The following is a 21,010-nucleotide window of genomic DNA, read 5'->3' as shown; positions in this document are numbered from 1 at the left end:
GCTCCTGGGTCGGTCATCTGATGCTTGTCGACGGGTGAGTCGAGCCCGACACACCCGGGCGATGTGTCCCAATTTTCTGCACTGCCTGCACTCTGCGTTGCGGAAACGACAGGTCCTCCTCTCGTGGTTCTCCCCGCAGCTTGCACAGTTCCCTCCTTCTCGTCGAGGCTGCTGTGGTGTGTGTGCTGCTTGAGTGCGCCGCTGTACTCGGTGTGCTTCCTCCCTGTCAGATTCGGATTCGTCGGTGAGGTCTTCGCGGTAGACCCTCGGTTGGGATGGCGGGGCCGGTCGTGCCTCTTGCGTTGACCTCTCGGCGGCTTCGGTTGCCAGGGCTTCCTCCAGAGCAATCTGGAACGTGAGGTCTTTTTTGGCGTAGAGGCGTCGTTGCAACATCTCGTCCCTCAGGCCACCGACGAGGCGGTCACGAAGCATGTTCTCCAACTCTGAGAAGTTGCATAACCGGGCGGCTTGGCGGAGGGAGGTCACAAACCCAGTTATGGTTTCCCCCGGGGCTTGCCGCTTTGCATAGAAGGCATTTCGGCAAGCTACCACCGAGGGCTGTGGTGAAAAGTGCTCCTTCAGCCGTTCCATTATTGTTTTGTAAGAGACGGTAGCGACATCTCTAGGTGCAAGGAGAGCCCGGGCGATTTCAAACGTCTCCTCTCCACAGACGCTGAAGAATGTCGCCCTCTTCATGGCATCGTTGGTGACTTCTTTCGCTTGCAGGAGGAAGTTGAAACGGGCGGCGTACCCTTCCCAGTCTCCTGATGCTGGTTTGAATGGCGAGAAGCTGCTGTCGGTTGCCATTCTGGGTTCCTTGGGTCCTGGAGCTGAAGCTTGGATGCACGGTGCGATGCAGCGGTGCAGCAGGTGGCGGTGCTGCGGTGCAGTGCGTGGTGGCGGTCAGCTCAGCAGGATCCCACCTTCGTCGCCAGTGAAATATACTCGGAGTCGAGAGTGAATTTCATGCTCTTTATTCAGCTCATATTCATCAGAAAGTCTCTTATCAACTCTCAGCACCTTTAACAAACTACCTCTCCCAGAATTCTTGGGGGGAAACCGTGGTTGTTTAAAGTGGCGTTGTAGTGCTTTAGATTTGCGGTGTGGATGTGGCCCCAGTTTTGTAGCTTACAGCGTAAGAAGAGTGTCAGTTTGCAAAATGAAATTGAGATGTGAAACCTCTCTCTTCATTCTTATTTAAAAGTTGTTGGCAAGCCTGCACCAAACTGGGTGCTTACATTAACAGACAGAAGTAACCATTCACCACATTGGACCCAACAAAAACCGGTAACTACAAGACAATGTTTGGTGTCCCTCTATGTTGTGGCATCTCCTGGGTGTAAGATGTCTCGCTCAATCCTTGTGTTGCAAGCAACCCTCTGGGAAATTGGTTGAAGACAGAGCACCCCACCCACCCCTTTTTGATATACATTTTATAATGTATATAAAACAGAGAGAACAATTATAGCAACAGACGAAAATGGAAAGATGAAAAATTAATCTATAAAACAGGCATGCAGACAGAGTGGTTGCAGTGGAGGAACGTGGTTGGAGCAACACCAGCTCTGAGCTACTTTGTGAGGCAGCTGTACCACCCTGGTAGAAAAACACAGGAAAATCCTGTGGAAGGGAAGGGAAGAGGAAGAAATATTCTACAGACTTAAATACCATTTTTTCCCTATGTATAACCCCCCCCCCATGTATAAGACTTTGGGGGACTCAAAATTAAGAAAATGGGGGGATATTGCTCAGAGTTGTTGAGCTTTCTTGAGGTGGGGTTGCAACGAATCACTCACCCACCTCAACAACGCTGCCATTAGCACATGGCACAGAGGACAGCAATTGTCTGCCCAGTCACCACCAGGAGCCACCCATCGCCCGCCCAATTGCCACAACAGCAGCCAATCGACAGCAGCCCTTGCCACAACCACCAATCAGTGGCCCTATCACCACTGACAATCTCCTGCTTGTGATAAAACCCAATCCCCCGTCCCCACTCTGCACTATCAGTGTATAAGACGAGCCCCAATTTAATACAATATATTATCAGGATAAAATCTTGTCTTATGCACGGAAAAGTACAGTATGTACCTGGTAGCTGGTGAAATTGAAGTGGGGGCAAAAGGGGTTTGATGATGATGGTGATGAAGATGATTTATTCAATTTATACACTGCCCTATATCTCAGGGTGGTTCACAAACAAGACCTCAACATATAAAATCAAACCAAAAGCAGTAACCCAATAATGCCCCCCCCAAAGCCACATTCTAAATGGTTGTTAGATGTCAATAAGATCAACCAAAGGTAAAGGAACCGCCGACCTTCTGATCAGCAAGCCCACAGCGCCACCTGCAACCAAAGGCCTGCTTAAAAAGGAATGTTTTTGCCTGGCACCTAAAGGTGTATATAATGAAGGCGCTAGGTGATCTTCCCTGGGAACAACATTCCACAGACGGGGAACCACTGCAGAGAAGGCCCCGTTCTTGTGTTGCCACCCTGCAGACCTCTCGAGGAGGAGGCAGACGAAGGAGGGCCTCGAAAGATGATCTCAGGGTCCGGGTAGGTTCATATGGGAAGAGGCGGTCCTTGAGGTATTGCAGTCCTAGATCGTTTAAGGCTTTATAGGTCAAAACCAGCACTTTGAATTGCGCCCGGAAACTAATTGGTAGCCAGTGCCGTTGGACCAGGATCGGTGTATTTCACCACGTACTGTAGCTATGCTCTGCTACACATCATTGAAAACCAATAAATATGACTTTTTTAAAAAAGTATATATATTTTAAAATCATTATAAAACCTTCCAGCTTGTTGTGGTTTAAACTCTGGACTGATGCGCCTTTCTCAGGTGGGCCCCCAAAATGGGGTCTTCCCCACCCAACTCACCAAGGCTCACACTCCATCTTTATGACCTCCTATGGTTACCTGGGAGCTCACAAGTGAGGGAGGCTGCAGTGAGGTATCCTAGACTAAAGCTGAGAAGACCTTGCAGGGGTGGGGAACGGGTGGCCTCGGGCGCCTGTGGTTACGGACCGGGGAGGAGCCCATGTGCAAGGCTGGGCACAAAACCATCCTCCCAGGATGCCCCAAGCCCTCTCACCTACAAGAGTGGCACCAACACCATGCAGAGAGACCACCCAGTAGCTGGGGCCCCCTCTGGCTGTGGAAGACCTTGGCCGATGCTGCTTCTAGCAGGTGAGAGACCGTGGCAAAGGCGTTATCTGTGGGGCTGCCTCTGAAGACAGTTCGGAAGCTTTGGCTGGTGCAGAATTCAAAGGCCAGGTTGCTCACCGGAGCAAGACGGTTTGAGCATATTGCACCAATCCTGACCCGACTGCACTGGCTGCCAATTAGTTTCCAGGCCCAATTCAAATATAAAGGCTCAGGACCGCAATGCCTCAAGAACTGCAGTGGTGTCCAAAATGTTTATTTAATATATGGGAAATAACTGTGTACAGCTGAAAACGCTGGCAGCATTAAGATAAATTCAACAGTGTAAATAAGTTTTGATGGATGTAATAATGGAATACCAAGTGGTATCGTTTTTGTAGAATATGCAGGGATTTATGATATGTAAAATGAACCATGGAAAGAGAAGAAGGGAAGTCATTGATATCTTAAGGATGTAAAAATGAGTACTACTTTAAATTGCAAAACAGAAAATTTAATTAAAAAATTACACGCACACATACGAATAAAACATTGAGGGGGGGGCGAGTAATCCCCACCCCACGTAATCGATCACTTTATGGGGCACACCTACACCATTAGAATGGCAATGCCCATCAACTTTGGGCAAGCCCTAACCCCTCAAATCTTTTATTGGGGGCCTGAAGGGACCTCAGCCCCTAGGAATTGGCTTCAAGGGTGTGCCTCCTCCTTCAATGGAGATCCTGAGGGAGGGAACACAGGAATGGGCCTTTTCTCTGGTGGCTCCAATGACATGCTCTCCTCAGGGAGGCTTGGCTGGCACCACAATTATATATATCTTTAGGTGCCAGGGGAAAACCTTCCTCTATTAGCAGCCCTTTGGCCTTTAACTCTCCATGGCCTTTTAGAAGCAAGTGGGATGTTTTAAATGTATTCCCCCCCCCCCCGGTTTTAATGTTTCTATGTGGGGAGTTTGGTTTGTATGTTACTTTGGTTGTATGTTATTTTGGGGTGCACTGGGCAAGATAAAGCGACTAATAAATTTAATAAATCATCATAATAATAACACTGTGTTTTAATTTGTTGGAAGCTGCCCCATAGTGGTTGGGGTAACCCAATCAGATGGGAATAATAATAATAATAATAATAATAATAATAATAATAATATACTGTTAAAGAAGTCTCCTAGCAACAAACTACAGTCCCCAGAATTCCTTGCAGTGGTATGGTGCTGCTTAAATGCAGGTGGAGCACACAGTTTTCAGAAAATTCCTTCCCCAGTTGGTAACAGGATTCAGGGCTGGGGTCTTGAAGTCTGGCTTGGGTAGGGAGCATAGCTGCCAAGTTATCCCTTTTTTTAAGGGATTTTCCCTTATGCTGAATAGGCTTCCTCGCGAGAAAAGGGAAAACTTGGAAGCTATTGTAGGGAGGCTGCTCTTAAGGCACTAGCAATGGGCTCTGCTGCAGCCTCTATATAAGTCATGCCTCCCAAATGTTCTCTCCTTTTCTCTAAGACATAACTCTGAAAAACCCTCTTGATTCTTGCTCTATAACAGAAGCATGTCTTTAGTTGTCATTGGTTTCAGAACATTTCAAACCGTAGCTGCTTCCAAATTCCCAGAATGTTGCAATCTGCTTGTTTTTTGTTTCGAAATTGCACAGGGCAGAAATTCGATAAATGAATTCGATAAACACATTGCAAGCGCTGATGTCTCCGACTTGCTGCCGACCTCTTCCTTGAACTGAACTTTTGCTTCTTTTCCCTTCCGCCCAACCCCTGCTCTTCCAGCCCACGTTCTGAATTCGTGCTTTGCACTGGTGCATGCTGGGAACATTAGAATTCCCGTTGTGTTGGATCCGTGGCGCCCGTCATTGGGAAATAACGTAACACTGGTCCCAGGCAGTAGCATGGAGAGGGTCTTATTCTGCGGCTGGTTCCGAGGGAAAATATCAGAGGCAAGTAATATCGTGACCTACCAACCTCAGCCAGCTCCCAAATTCAATATCAGCTGGGCCTATACTGGGCGGGTGAGCATCAATCCACATTGCTCCCTGCACATCACTAATTTAACCCTCCTGGACAGCGGCTACTACATGATACAAAAGAAAAAACTTCTGCTGGACTCATCTGAAGTGGGGAGGATATACCTAGCTGTCAGAGGTGAGTATATTTGGTCCCTGGAACTAGGGATAAACAAATATCTCGGTTTCTCATTTTTCCAGTCTTAGGTGCAGTTCTTCACATTTTTACACCAGTTTGCAATTTATTTATCTATTTTTAAAATGCTCATCATGACAATTCATCAGCATTTGAATGAAAAAATCTCTCCATATGTATGTAGGTAAATTGTGACAATTCTTTTGCAAGCCAATTTCCCTAAATATAGTGCGCTTCTGCAAAGTATTTCCACCAATGTATGTGCTTTTTATGCACACTTTGACCCAGTATAGGTATTTCTGTACAAAACCCCTGGCTAGTGAACTGCCGTGCAAAATTCAGAGCAGCGCATTTGCAGAGCTGTGTTTCAGTTCTTGCCAGGGCCGGTCCAAGGCATTTTGGCACCTGAGGAGAACCACAAAATGGCGTCCCTCTTTTGCCAGGGAAGAAGGGGTGAACATGAAGGAACAGGGGGGGGGGACTAAATATCTACATCAGGACTGCTGCCCCTATGGATCCTGCCACCTGAGGCAGTCTCCTCACCTTGCTTCATGGATGGTCTGCCCCTGATACGTGTATTATTTTGGAAAATGTGAAAGACGTAGGTTCACCTTTCCTTCTGAAGCGAATCAATTTTCTTCCCCACCCTTACCTGTAACTGATGCAGAGGACAGGGATGCTCAGAGTACCAGAGGGCGAGCTAAGGAAAATAAACAACTACCTGACTTTTAGAAAACATCTGAATGCAGCCCTGTTTAGGGAAGTTTTTAATGTTTGATGTTTTATCGTGTTTTTCCTATTCTGTTGGGTGCTGCCCGGAGTGGCTGAGGCGGCCCAGCCAGATGGACAGGGTATAAGTAATAAATTACTACTACTACTACTACTAATGGATCCCTAATGCCTTGTGAGTCAATTTTTTGGGCTCCCAAATGCCGCAAACCCGGAAGTGAATATTCCGGTTTGCGAACGTTCTTTGGAACCCGAACGTCCAACGTGGCTTCTGCGGCTTCCGATTGGCTGGAGGAGCTTCTGCAGCCAATCGAAAGCCGCACCTTGGTTTCCGAATGTTTTGGAAATCAAATGGGCTTCTGGAATGGATTCCGGTCGACTTCCGAGGTACCACTGTACTCATATGCCTGTTGTATGCACATTTTTTCCCTGCTGTCTGCATGTGGAGATCGCGGCAGTAAAGAGAAGGCACATATTCTACCTGCCAAAGCCACAGCAGGGTTTGTCGTCTGCTGTATTTCGCTGTTCCTGGTCTTACTAGGCATCGCTGCCTACCACACGTTGAGCAACTATACAAGGTAACGCTTGCTTGTTTATGATTTCATTTTGGTTAAGTATAATATAAGGCAGGGCGCTTCATAGGTCTGGGACGAGAGGCTGCTTTACGGATGAGCAGGCTAATATACAAGGTAATATTAGCCAATGCAATTCTGGGCTGCATCAATAGGAGTATAGCATCTAGATCAAGGGAAGTAATAGTACCACTGTATTCTGCTCTGGTCAGACCTCACCTGGAGTACTGTGTCCAGTTCTGGGCACCACAGTTCAAGAAGGATACTGACAAGCTGGAACGTGTCCAGAAGAGGGCAACCAAAATGGTCAAAGGCCTGGAAACGATGCCTTATGAGGAACGGCTTAGGGAGCTGGGTATGTTTAGCCTGGAGAAGAGAAGGTTAAGGGGTGATATGATAGCCATGTTCAAATATATGAAAGGATGTCATATGGAGGAGGGAGACAGATTTTTTTCTGCTGCTCCAGAGAAGCGGACACGGAGCAATGGATTCAAACTTCAAGAAAGAAGATTCCACCTAAACATTAGGAAGAACTTCCTGACAGTAAGAGCTGTTCGGCAGTGGAATTTGCTACCAAGGAGTGTGGTGGAGTCTCCTTCTTTGGAGGTCTTTAAGCAGAGGCTTGACAGGCATATGTCAAGAATGCGTTGATGGTGTTTCCTGCTTGGCAGGGGGTTGGACTGGATGGCCCTCGTGGTCTCTTCCAACTCTATGATTCTATGATTCTAATACACAACCACACAGGAGAATGAAAGCAACCAGGAAGACAGGCTAAATGTGAAGCCTTTGCCCCAACCCAGGACAACCGGAGACTATATTTAACTCTATAGTTCCCAATTACTATGAGTGTTGTTTATATTCTTTGACCAAAAAGTGAAGGCGGTGTATGCAATGTGCTGTCCAACCATCTTAGGCTAGGACCCTGCTATGTAAGGTTTGCTCCTGTCTTATTGGTGGCCCTTTCCAAATATTTCATTTCCCCTGTAATGTTTTGCATCCATGGCATTGTACTTGCATTGTATCGTTTTATGGATGTTTCATTGATTTAATATGCTTTAAACCGCTGTGAGATTTTTCTTAAAAATATGAAGCGGTATAGAAATTTTAAAAATAAAACAAATAATAAATAAACTGTATTACTGTGTTCCCTGGTAAGCTGCCTTTACTCTCAAAGGCGGCATAGGGATGTTTTCAATGTAATATGAAACAGAACCAGCTTCTCACCCCAGAAATCTTTGTTCCTTTCCTTCTTTCCTTGGGTAGAATTGATCCTGAACAAGCCAGTACAATTCTGACCTGAAGCAAAAGCCAGGAGTCCGGAAACACCTGGAGGGTCAAAGATTCTGCATCCCTGCCTTCAGTCACAGAGGTTGGTAGTCACGGTTTCCTTCCGAGGGTCCATTTCCACCTTCAGATGTCAATGAGAGCATGGCAACTTCAGTTAAGGGAGTTGTGTGTACAGCCGGGGGGGATAGGACCTAGACTTGGCCTTGAACTTGGATGGTTGTGGAACCTAGTGGGTTGGAGATTACCCTTCTAGTCCAAAAGGGAGTAGGATATGGATGCCTCTGGTTTCCCTTATCTGATTCTAGACAAGCTCTCTTTTAGAGGGGAGAAAAAGCAGAAGATATCATCGTTCTCCAGTACAGTGCCCTCCCCACCACAAGAGGAGCAGCTCCATCTATCTGGAAACTGTGAATGAAATAATCGAGGACACTCTGATGGCTTCTTGAGCACCAACCCTTACAGTCAACCGGAGCCCCAGAGGCAGAAAATAACATCATATACACACCTGTGAAAAAAAAAGCCTCCAGAGCCCGTTTAGTGGCACCATTCTCCTTTGTTCCATTGAGTGTTGGGATGGGCAGTGTTGGGTCCAGGGATTTTTTTGGAGGGAGATCCTTGTTTGTTTCCTAAGCAAGTAGAGGCTTGGTGCTCTTTTGCCAACCTCCCGGCAATGTGGTGCAGTGGTTAGAGTGCTGGACTAGGAGCTTGGGAGGACAGGGTTCAAATCCCCACTCAGTCATGACGCTCATTGGGTGACCTTGGACCAGTCAATGTCTCTTGGGGCTCATCCATGCTTCTGCTTGCTGTGTGCCTAGGAAGCAGGGGTCCAAGCGGTTCTCTGTTTGCCCCACAACTTGCCCCAGGAAAACCCACTCTTTAGCTCTGAATTGGAGCAAATGTCAGTCCCTGGGAAAGCCAATTTGCTCGGATCCAGCACAAAAGAAGGGCAAGCGGTGGGAAGCCTGGATGAGCCACCTGCCTAACCTACCTCACAGGGTCGTTGTGAGGATAAAATGGAGGGGGGACACACACCATGTATGCTGCCATCTTGAGCTGCTTGGAGGGGCAGTGGGATACAAATCCAATACGTTCTTTACTTGCTTAGACAGGAAGTGTGAACAGTAGCCGCCGAGCCAGGGGGCTCCAGGGGTGCTAGGTGGGGCCCAGATCTCGGAAAGATCATTTTAAAAAGGAACTAGCTCCAGCTTGACACATCCAGAAAGGAACTAACTTCAGTTCATGCTCGATCCGGTATAAAACAGCCTAGTTCGGTTCACACTCAGTCAGTTCACAGATTCACAGTTCACAAAATTCAAGTTTATGCAAACGATCCTCGGTAATTTAACCCAACTACCCAATGTTGGGATTGTTTTAGGTTGCCGTCGAAAAGAGACTTAAGACAGTAAGAAAACAGTGAAATTGTTTAATGCATTTTCTCCAACTGTTTTGATATTTAAGCAAACAGGCACAAAGTCTAATGTGTTTTTCTTTTAAAGTAAAAAAAAAGACCTTGAAGATGAAACCGTTCAAAGTTCTACCTCAGAATGATCTGCAGCAGGCATCCCCAAACTGCGGCCCTCCAGATGTTTTGGCCTACAACTCCCATGATCCCTAGCTAAGAGGACCAGTGGTCAGGGATGATGGGAATTGTAGTCCAAAACATCTGGAGGGCCAAAGTTTGGGGGTGCCTGATCTGCAGGGATGAACATTAAGGCCACATTCATGCCATATATTTAAAGCACTAGAGCATTTAAAGCATTTAGAGAAGAGTCTGGGTTTTTAAGGCAGGTTACTGTATCTCATCTTGACGACAGAGGACAAGATGGTTGGACAGTGTTCTCGAAGCTACGAACATGAGTTTGACCAAACTACGGGAGGCAGTGCAAGACAGGAGTGCCTGGCGTGCTATGGTCCATGGGGTCACGAAGAGTCGGACACGACTAAACGACTAAACAACAACAACTGTATCTCAAGGAGGGTCTGGCTGGGTTTGCATCTAGGCAGAAACATTCAGCTGGGAGAAGGTATCGTAAGTCCTTATTGCTAACCAGGAGATTCTACACTCAGAAATCACCTGGAGAGAGAGAGAGAGAGAATGTGTGTTAAGAGCGCAGGGCTTCACCTGGTCTAGAATTTATTTCCAATGCCAAGAACTCAATGGTGGGATTTGAGGCTTTCTCTGTGCAGGAAGTGCATGTGCAGGAAATGTGGGGTGAGGCAGGCAGTAAGCTGCAGTGAGCTGCTGTGGGGCAGGGCAGAACTGTCTGTGCCCAGTGCCCCCTAAGTAAGCCTGCTGCCCCCAAGGGGCAGGGGAAGGCATTGCCCCTTCACTAGAGTTAAGTTCACTAGCATAAGTTAAATTTTCATCTGCTGGTCCAGTCACCTTCTGTATGCAGAAAGGTGGCAGGGGCAGGTTTACGGCTGGAAACTGGGCACTGAGCCACGGGGGCGCCATCTCAGAACCAGGTAAGCAAGGCCCTGGGCTTTGGGGAGGAGATGTGGGGGCTCTGACAGGGTCCTAGAGTCCTCCCGCCTCCTTCCCAAAGCCAGGAGAAGTCACAGAAACGGAGGGGAGGCTTACCTCTCCAGTTCTTGATACAGAGCCCCGTCGTCACACAGCACCTCCTGAAGACAAAACGTTGAGATAGTTCAGCTGTGGATCTGATCTGCCTGCCTTGCGCGCTTAACCAATTGGGGGGGGGGGTTGCCCATAGATCACCGTTGCAATCCACAACTGACGCCTAGGTTCATCCCTCTCCTGTTAAAGGGAACTTAAGACGGTAGGCCTAGCCGCCCGTTCTGCCATAGAATCGGGGCCTGAGCGAGCTGCTGCGTGTTGGGGTACAATCATGAAATCATAGAATTGTACAGTCGGAAGGGACCCCGGGGGCCATCTCATCGATCTCAGCTGAAGCATCCCTGACGATTGACCATCCAACCTCAGCATTAAAAACTCCAGTGAAGGAGAGTCCACAACCTCCTGAGGGAGACCATCTCCCTGTCGAACAGCTCTTACTGCCAGAGAGATTTTTTCACTCGGAATCTCCTTTCTTGTAAATTGAAGCCATTGGGTCCTACCCTTCAGAGCATGAGAAAACAGTAGCAAGCCAGCCTTCCCCAGCCTTCTGGTGACCTCTGCAAGGCTGACGCCAAATTCTGCACCAGCTGCAGTTTCCAAACTGTCTTCAGAGGCAGCCTGAGATAATATTGCGCCGGAGCTGTCCAGTTTAGGACTGTGGTCCAAGAACATTCACAGGGCACCAGGTATTTGGGGGCGGGCGGGGTGGAGGCGAGACTTGAGTAGGCAATGCAAACTCAAAACAAGGCAAACTCCTGCACGGGGCAGTCGGCATGGGCAGGATTCTTTCGCCACCCACAGAACGACGGCCAGTTAGGCTCTGAGCAAAAAAGCCACCGGGTGAGTCATGCAATGAGCAAACCCTGTGTCACAGTGTGTCATGAGTAACAAGCCAGCCTTGCCAAAGGAACATGAAAACAACAACAACACAACCACCGCTATCGTAATTCTTTGCCTACGCAGCAGGGCGGCCGCACAACCTTTGTGCCCCAAAACTCGCAGAGAGCAGCGGGTGGTGCTGGGTTTTGTCTTGTGTCACGTTTAACAGACTAGACAGTCCAGAATGGACTCACGGCTGATTTGCCGAAAAGAGGAGAAGGCTCTATTTCATTCTCTTTCCCTTGGTCTCTTCCTTCCCAAGCCTAATCTTCACTCTGGAGGTATCATGGAATCATAAATTGTCGGGAGGGACACTTACCTGGTATATGATGTTGGGCTCAGCTGAGTTCTCAGGCTTGGTCTGGAACAAAGACAAACAGGAAAGCTTTCTAGGTTCTGAAGCAATTCTGTGGAGGACTGGGCGTGTCCCTGCTCTTTTCTCTTTTTTTAAGTCTGAATTTTTGTATGGAGAAACAAAAAACTTTACTTCGGATTTGTGTATGGTTTACTTTAACACATAAAGGCACCCCCCCAAAAAAATTAAGTCTTCGTACACATAGCATGTATGTTTTACCTAATACAGTCATACCTCGGTTTAAGTATGCTTCGGTTTGAGTACTTTCAGTTTAAGTACTCCACGGACCCGTCTGGAACAGATTAATCCACTTTCCATTACTTTCAATGGGAAAGTTTGCTTCAAGTTAAGTACGCTTCAGGTTAAGTACGGACTTCCAGAACCAATTACACTCATACTCGGGTTAAGTACGCTTCAGGTTGAGTACTCTGCAGACCCGTCTGGAATGGATTAATCCACTTTCCATTACTTTCAATGGGAAAGTTTGCTTCAGGTTAAGTATGCTTCAGTTTAAGTACTCCGCGGACCGTCTGGAATGAATGAATTAATCCACTTTCCATTACTTTCAATGGGAAAGTTCACTTCAGGTTAAATATGCTTCAGGTTAAGTACAGACTTCTGGAACCAGTTGTGTACTTAAACCGAGGTTCCACTGTGAAGGTAAAGGTAAAGGACACCTGGACAGTTCAGTCCAGTCAAAGGCGACTATGGGGTTGTGGCGCTCATCTTGCTTTCAGGCTGAGGGAGCCAGTGTTTATCTACCGACAGCTTTCCAGGTCATGTGGCCAGCATGACTAAACCGCTACTGGTGCACGGAGGACCATGACGGGTGCCAGAGTGCACAGAAACGCCATTTACCTTCTGCCGCAGCAGTACCTATTTATCTACTTGCACTGGCATACTTTTGAACAGTTGGCAGGAGCTGGGACAGAGCAACGGGAGCTCACCCCATCGCGGGTGTTTTTTGCTTGAATAATGTTTGCTTGAAGAACTACACAGAATAATTCAGGGTGCAGATATTAGTTCAGGGAGTGCAAACAAGGTGGGTTTGTGCGACAGTCAAATGAAACAAACATCTCTCCCATCTCTCAGTGCCAAGACTGCCACTGCCACTGCCCCTAACAGCTGCCATTCCCTGGGTAGGCATGGGGCAGAAGGGGGCTGCTGAGCTCTAGGGTTTGAGCCCCAAAGTTCAGCACCAGCTGAACCTCTGCTGTGCCCGGGTGAAAGTGGTCGTTCTAGCTGCAATGTATCTCAATCATCACTCACGCTCGATCCAAAATGCTTGGTAGCAGAGCCGGAGAAGTCCTTAGGTAAGGATGGGATTGTCGAAATCGGTGGTGGTGGCGGTGGCTGCTGCAGCTTCTTTCTCCGAATGTGGACACCTGGGGACAAGGTAAGAATGGAGAAAAGCACTTCTTCTGTCTACCAGGCCAGATTCAAGGTCCTTTTATAAATTATAGCCCAGCTTGATTACCGAGACAATCTACAGGAGTGTCACTGATCTCGCCTCAAACTGGCAAAGGTCCGATTGACAACAACAAGAAACCAAGTCTTTGCGCCATTGGCTCAGTATTCTGGATTACCCTGTTTCTAGAGATTTTAAAACTTTTTAATAATGTTTTTTATTGAACGGTTTCATGTTCACTTGCTGTAAACCACTCTGATTTTTAAATGGATTTTTTTTTAATTCTTCTTATTTAAATTTGTATACCGCCCTTCATGCGGGGTAGTACACAACATAAAATTAGAGTATGAAAACACAAAATACATGATAAAGTTAAGAACAGGACAAAACCAATTACCCACCCCTCCTCCCACAATAGATTTAAAAGGGCATCAGATGTCAATCAGTCAAAGGCCTGGCTGAAGAGGAACATTTTCCCCTGGTGTCTAAAGAAATGCAATGATGGGGTCAGGCGAGTCTCCCTGGGGAAAGCACTCCACAAGCAGGAAGCCACTGCAGAAAAGGCCCGTTCTCATGTTGCCACCCTCCAGACATCTCGTGGAGGAGGGACACAAAGAACTAAGGGGACTTAGTCTGACCCCTGTGTTTTCCTCCCTCATGGCTTGGATTTATGGACTACTTAAAATGAGGCTGCATTTTAAATTTTAATACTTTATTTTAATCTGTATTTTAATTGCTTTTTATGTTTTATTGTAATTTTATTGGTGTGAGCCGCCCTGAGCCCGGTTTTGACTGGGGAGGGCGGGGTATAAATAAAAAATGTATTAGTAGTAGTAGTAGTAGTAGTAGTAAAGAATAATAATGGCGTGTAACTATTTTTTATAAATAAATAAATAACATTTCACAAAGACCAGGGCATGAAGATTTTTCATTGATTCACTGGTGAGGATGATAAGCTAACTTTGAAGGATAGTTTCACGATCTGCAGATTAGATAAAGGTAAAGGGACCCCTGACCATTAAGTCCAGTTGTGGACGATTCTGGGGTTCTGGCGCTCATCTCGCTTTACTGGCTGAGGGAGCCTACGTTTGTCCGCAGACAGTTTTTCCAGGTCATGTGGCCAGCATGACTAAGTCGCTTCTGGCGAACCAGAGCAGCACACGGAAACGCCGTTTACCTTCCCACTTTGATGTGCTTTTGAACTGCTAGGTTGGCAGGAGCTGGGACCGAACAACCCCGTCGCGGGGATTCGAACCACCGCCCTTCTGATCGGCAAACCCTAGGCTCTGTGGTTTAGACCACAGCGCTACCCGAGGTTTGTGTTAAAATACATAGCAAGCCGAGAGCCCCTTTGACATTCCTAACCGTCATCCCTTGGAAACAGAACCCAGGGGTCCAAGTCTTCCTAGTTCAAGGGGTTTACTCACAGAAACAGCATAGCAAGGGGCCAACCAAAGTAATCCCAGCAGCCAACCCAAGCACGATGCCAAAAAACACTGTCAGAGGCAGCTGCGGTTGAGCTGAAGAAGTTTCTGGAACAGAAAAGCAAGAGTGGTGTGAACATTCCTCTTTTTTTTTACCCCTAGGATTTTGCTTCTTGTTCTCTCAATCATTTTTAAAAAGAAAAAAATTCTCTGTGAGATACTGGATACTGGACTAGATGGTTCTTTGGCCGGACTTTTCTCATGTTCTAGCTTTGAGAGGCTAAAGCAAGATGTCTCATTGTGCATTCTTTACCCAGCCCCGGCACATGTGTCAGAAATGGATATCGCAACCCAGCACAGGACGTGCTGTTTGTCGCCATAAAGGGGAAGCTGCTTTCATATCCTGTGGGCTGCATTTGCCCTTTTTTGCTGCTTCAGCAGTACCACACCTTCTCTCTCTTTTTTTAAAAAAATATTTTTAATGCAGAAGAAAAACCAAAATAAATCGCAGAATCGTCGAGCTGAAAGGGACCCCGAGGGTCATCCAGTCCAGCCCCCTGCAATGCAGGAATCTCAGCTAAGGCGTCCATGACAGATGGCCATCCAACCTCTGCTTGGAAACCCCAAGGAAGGAGAGTCCACCACCTCCTGAGGGAGACTGTTCCACTGTCAAACAGCTCAGATCCCCCTTCTCCTTCCTCCCCACATCCCGTCCCACAAAAGTATAGTAAAAGTAAAAGACGAATGCATGGAAAGTTGTTGTTTTTACCCAAGCAAAGTGTCGTTCCAAAGGTGTCCTAGAATTCCCCTGGTAAGAAGGATTGGTTGTTAAAACGCTCTGCGAATTGTAGCTCTGGGAGGGATTCTTTTGGGGGGGCGGGGTTCTCCTAACAGCTGTCAGCACCCTTAACAATCTACAACTCCCCGAATTTTTTTGCCTTTCTCTGGGAAAACCCACTGTTTAATGCTAATTCAGAACAAATGACAATAAAACAACAACAACCCAGTTTCCGCTTGTTCCAATTCAGCCATAAACTGTGGGTTTTCCTTGTGGGGGGACGGTAGGCAGAACAGCCAAGAAAATCACCATTGTCTGTTTTTATCCTCAGAGATACAGACGCATAGCCTGTGGCTCTGGTGTGAGGGTCGGATGTGCAGCAGACGTAGGTCCCCTCGTTTTTCCAGGAGATCGATTCAATGGTCAGATTGCTGCTTGTCACATTTGCATCGGTGTTGTTGAAATACCATCTATACTGTGGAGCACGATTTGAATCCTCAGCACGACAGACGAGAGTCAGACTGGAACCCAACAGCTGGCTGATGTTTCCAGAGGGGCTTATTGTGGCAGATTTTGGTCCGCCTACATTAAAAAAAAGGGGGGGGACAGAAATCAACAGTGAGGTCAGGATGAAAGGTGCAATCCCTAAAATAAGGTCTGCTTTAGCTCTGGGTGTGTGTATAATCCACTTTTCTCTCTCCACAGAACATTTATGCCCTTTGCCCCACCACAGAACTCAAAACCTAGTTCCCAACATCATGTTCTGTCAACGTTCTGGAACGTTCTAATCACATTCCAGAACATTCCAGAAACAGGCTTGAGGACTAGTTATGAGGAGCCAAACTCCACACGATGTGAAGGATCCACAATGGGATCCCCCGCTGTTTTTATTTTCACACTTCAAAGAAGCTGTGTCAGACTAAAACTTTGGTCTGGGAAAGAGAGTCTGGTCCCATCCCTTTTTCCTGAGCACCTAACCCCCCACCCAATAATTAAGTGGTAAGGAAACAAGGGTGGTGGTTGAGATCTCAGTGATCACTGACAAAACTGGAAGATTTGTGGCATTTCCTCTGTGGTGAAGATCACATTCTGGTCCGTGGCAGAAATCACCCTTTCTGTTTCTCCCAGGGCCATCGAGATGAAGGAGCTCAGGATTACTGATTCTGCAAGAATAAAATCAAAGTAAATGCAAAATCTTATATTGATAGGTCTTTTCCTTTTTCGAACCAGCAGTTTTCCCCCGGTTCTTTCCTCAGATAGCTCATCTTTCCGATCCAAATCATGCATGACATATCCCTAATGACGTTGCCCTTTTTTTCTTTCTTGCAAAGCTCCTGTGTTTTTAGAAGCAGTATAACAAGCAGAAATTTGAACTGATGATTCCCAAGAAGGTGATGCACTAATGGGAAATGCCCCTACCTGTTGAATTTCTACCTGCCTCCTAGCTGTTGAAGGGTTAGGCAGATGGCAAATGTTTTCTCCATCAACTTATTTCATTAACACCCCAGATCTCAAATTTTGCACTAAGACATTTCACCTGTAGACACAGGAAATGGCCATGGAACTATGCACCCATAAGGTGTTACTCTGTTCCTCATCAGCTGTTGAAGGCTTTCCGGAAGCAATCTGCTAAAACCAGAACTAGACATTTCCAAACATTTGAAACATGCCAAAATGTCACATGCCATTCCCCTGCTCATATTTCTAAACGTGAAACTTCAACCACAACTTGTTGACGTCTCTCGATTAGATTTTGTCAGGTGTCAAATATAAACTCCCAGAATACCTGTCAGATACTGGTATTTTAACCATTTCACTTCACTTATGATATACCAGGGGTCCCCAGACTTACTGGCGTTTGGGCCGGTTCCCACCGCGCCGATCGCGCGGCGGGCCGGAGGACGGTCGAGCGCGCCTGTGCGGGCCGCCGGGCAGGGGAGTGCGCGCCCGTGCGCATGCGCACGGGCGCTTACTGGCGCGGCGGCGCGCTTCCAGGGTGGAAAAAGCGCCGAAAATCCGTTGTGCGCATGCGTATGGGCCTCCCCCAACCCGGAGATGCACCAGAAATGACCTCTTCCGGGTCGGGAGAGGCCCATACGCATGCGCACAAAGGATTTTTGGCGCTTTTTTCCCGACCCGGAAGAGCGCTGCCACGCTGCGCGCTGTAAGTGCGGGCGGCGGGGGTCGTCGCAGGCCGGATTGGCAGGCCAATTGGGCCGCATCAGGCCCCCGGGCCGTAGTTTGGGGACCCCTGTGATATACTGCTGGTATTAGATACACTGCTGCTTGTCAACAACCACATTCTGGCAAAGACCAAAATCCTACATACCATTACAAGTCAACCACAAAAACAATGAATACTTGATGAATCTCGGGAACGTTGTGAATATCCACGACATCAAGTGGAAATTCAGCATCATCTTTTGCATAAAAGCAGGGAAAGTCATTCATTTCATCTTTACAAGCTCCTCTGACCACTGTTCTATGCTTCTGACCTGAATTACTGTGGCCAATTGCTTTGCCCGTTTGGATCTCCCTTACCTGCAAGAAGAAATATTAACCAAAGCTTTGACCTTGGGCTGGCAAATAGATGTTCCATTGGCTCTCCTCACACGCCCAGAGCTGGAGCAAATGCACCGTTTCTGCAATGTCAAGAGGACTTTCAGGCTGATTTGCAAACCTTGCCCTATTTTTTTGACCCCTTGCAAAAAATCTCTCTCCCTAAATACTCCTCCTTCCCTTCTTGTTCTCCCAAGCAGTGTTCTCCCACTCCAGTGTGTGGCTGGCTTCTATTGCATCAGATCCCTGTCTGGGACATGCAGTGAGGTTTCAATTGTCTATTTTGCCAAAACCCACCTATGCTTTGCCTATCTTGCTGAGAGATGTGTCCACGGGGGAGGGGGTGACAGCCGGGATCTGGGAGGACAGAGGTGCCAGAATAAGATGTACTGTGGTTCCTGCCTTTCAACCCATTCAGAGTCACAAACAAGTTAATCCCTGTTATGCAAAGAGAGGGAACAATAAAGACTTCTGTCCAACGAAGGCTTGCGTGGTGCAAGGTTAAAGACACACCCCATCGGACACTGTTTCAAGGGGTGCGGACAGCAGAGAAAAGCCAGAGGGGTCTCTTTCATCTTTCAACAAAACTGAGCTCCACCCCCACCCCACCCCGCATGAAGCATTTGTTTACCATGCCTTATTTGCAACCTGGAGGGATCAAGTATCTCGGGTGCCAAAGTTTCCGTTCGAGAGTAGGCTTGGCAGCCACTAGCCCCCGAGACCCATTTTGAACATGCAAGGGAACATCACAAAGGCTTTGTTGTAATTTAGGGCTGCTATAAGTCCAGAATTTCCTGGACATATCCAGGATTTGTCTGTTGGAAACAGCATCCGGGCAGAATCCGTAAAAATGTCCTGGGAGCCCCAGGCCTGTGGCAACCAATGTTGGAAGTGTTGGTTTTCCTAACAAATAGCTCAAAAAATTGGGGGGAGATTTTGCAAAAAGAGCTCAACAACTACTTTGGCAAATGAGAAAAAAGAAGCAGCTCAACAACTTTGCTGCAAAATATATTTTGAAATAGGGCAACCCTATTAATTGCAAAGCAGCCAGCATTTCTGAGCAGGTGCAGTGTGTGTGTGTGTGTGTGTGTGTGTTCCCATCACTGCGAAAGTACAATAGGCACCGCTCCACACTTCTGGAAACAAGGAGCCAAACTTCAAGATGAAGTTTGTTCCCAAACACGTCTTGTCTCAAGAAATTAAGCACAAAGTGTACGCTGATATTTCTGTGTGCGTGTTTTCTACGGAAACATGCATCTGCATAGCAACTGCAGCAGTGAGGCCCCTGGTGCTGATTGGGTGAGGCGAGGTGATGTTTCTTCACCTGGACTCTGCCTGTGCTTGTGAGTCCAGCCAAATCAGGCAGAACATATGTGCAGCTGTTTTTTGGTCAGACCATTTGGTCCATCTAGTGTAGTGGTGTCTGTTTGAGCTGCCCTGATGGTGCTGTCCAGGGTCCAGCAAAGGGTCTTTTCACAGCCTATATTCTTGGGATGGGGTAAGGATTGCAAATCAACCTGAAAGTCCCCTTTCCAAACGATGACATAATACAGTATAGGAACAGAAATCCGCTGAGCTGGTGGATTTGCTTATAGAATTTAGGAACAGAAAGCAAGTCCAATCAAACCGGCCCTTATTAGATTGCCCACAAACCACTCTCTTATGGTGAGTGAGATGCTCTGAGAGAACTATTTCTCATATTCTGTTTAGCCCACATTGAATGTTGAGACCAGCTCCTCTTTGCCATTTAGTTGAACTGTCCATTCAAGCAGCTGATAATAAGAATCCCACTAATTCTTCATACATTATTATCAGATTGCTATCACTCTCTAAGGGCAGGAGAGGCAGCAGATCTCCACATTTCCTCATTAGTTTATTAACTTGGGGGGGGGGAGTCATGAAAATTCATCTGCATTTGTGTGGTAAACCTCCGGCGAACAGGGGGTAAAAGAGGCAGAGTTCCCGCCTGCAGGGGGCTTTAAACTCGAAGCCACGCCCCCGACTGACCTGATTGGTCGATCCGGGTGTGATGCAGGTGAGAAGCTTCCATCGCACAGGGGCTGAGCTAGCAGCCCCTGCGCAATGGTTCAGTCGGGAAGCCCACAACCCCACCTCCGTAGCAGGCGCGGAAGTGGCTTTTTGTACACATTACAAGGTTGAAGAAATGCATTGCAAAATTCAGGGAACTGCAAATTTCATAGGATGGCTGAGTCTGGGTTCTTATATTGTTTCAGAAAGTGCGAATGAGGAAGGCGCGGATTTCTCCCCCATCCCTACAGGTCACTGACACCTGGCTCTTTCAGATAGATGATCTGCCCCTGCAATGAGCCCTGCAGAATACAATGGGATTTTCTTCTGAGTAAAAAGCACTGAGAATTGTGCTGTTTCCTTGTTGCGTTTGGACCAGGGAACCGATAACAGTCCAAGTGAAATATTGACAGGGGTAGCTCTGGCTGAGGAGGACAGGCAAAAGAACTAAGGAAGCTATGGGACAAGGAGCTTAGAGACCAGGGTTGCCAACTTTGTGGCTTTAAGCTTCCCCTACCTGGGCAGCTATCTTTCCACGAGGGCCGACATTGATGCCGAAATCCAGCATCGCCTGAGCTCTGCGAGTGCGGCTTTCTCCTGATTGAAGTGCAGAGTGTTTGAAGACCAGGACATTCTCAGGGAAACCAAAAGGTTTGTTTACAAAGCTATTGTACTACCAACCTGACTGTATGCTTGTGAAACATGGACCACTTATAAACACCATCTCCAACTCCTCGAAAGATTCCATAAATGGTGTCTCCGAAAATTTTTACACATCACTTGGCAAGACAGGTGAACTAATATCAGTGTATTGGAAGAAGCAAAGATCACCAGTGTTGAAGCAATGATTCTTCATCATCAACTTCGTTGGACTGGTCATGTTCTGCAGATGCCTGATTATTGTGTTCCAAAGCAACTACTCTATTCCGAACTTATAAATGGGAAGCATAATGCTGGTGGTCAACAAAAGAGGTTCAAAGATTCTCTCAAGGCAAATCTTTAAAAATGTAGTATACACACCAACAATTGGGAAACACTTGCCTGCGAGTGCGAGAACAGAAAGGTGTCATGGTAGTGTCATGAAGACACTCAAACTCAGGACGCAAGG

General features: G+C 47.1%; 2 protein-coding genes across 2 annotated transcripts in view; both read right to left on the bottom strand.

The window, feature by feature from the left end:
* The window catches only part of CEACAM19 (CEA cell adhesion molecule 19), a 118,486-nt gene that overhangs the window by 59,269 nt on the left and 38,207 nt on the right, over positions 1-21,010 (bottom strand). The gene's annotated exons all lie outside the window — the stretch shown is intronic.
* Positions 9,892-17,936, bottom strand: LOC118087788 (carcinoembryonic antigen-related cell adhesion molecule 20). Its single transcript, XM_035120773.2, has 8 exons — positions 17,857-17,936; positions 16,359-16,478; positions 15,625-15,897; positions 14,541-14,645; positions 12,975-13,090; positions 11,670-11,711; positions 10,475-10,518; positions 9,892-9,967 (listed from the first exon to the last, which is right to left on the bottom strand). The coding sequence occupies exons 1-8, from the start codon at positions 17,912-17,914 to the stop codon at positions 9,964-9,966; spliced, it is 762 nt and encodes a 253-aa protein (XP_034976664.2). The 5' UTR covers positions 17,915-17,936; the 3' UTR covers positions 9,892-9,963.

This window comes from Zootoca vivipara, chromosome 6, assembly GCF_963506605.1.
Source record: "Zootoca vivipara chromosome 6, rZooViv1.1, whole genome shotgun sequence".
Classification (NCBI taxonomy): domain Eukaryota; kingdom Metazoa; phylum Chordata; class Lepidosauria; order Squamata; family Lacertidae; genus Zootoca; species Zootoca vivipara.
Note: the sequence above shows the minus strand (reverse complement) of the source record. Positions and strands in the feature narration are given on the sequence as shown.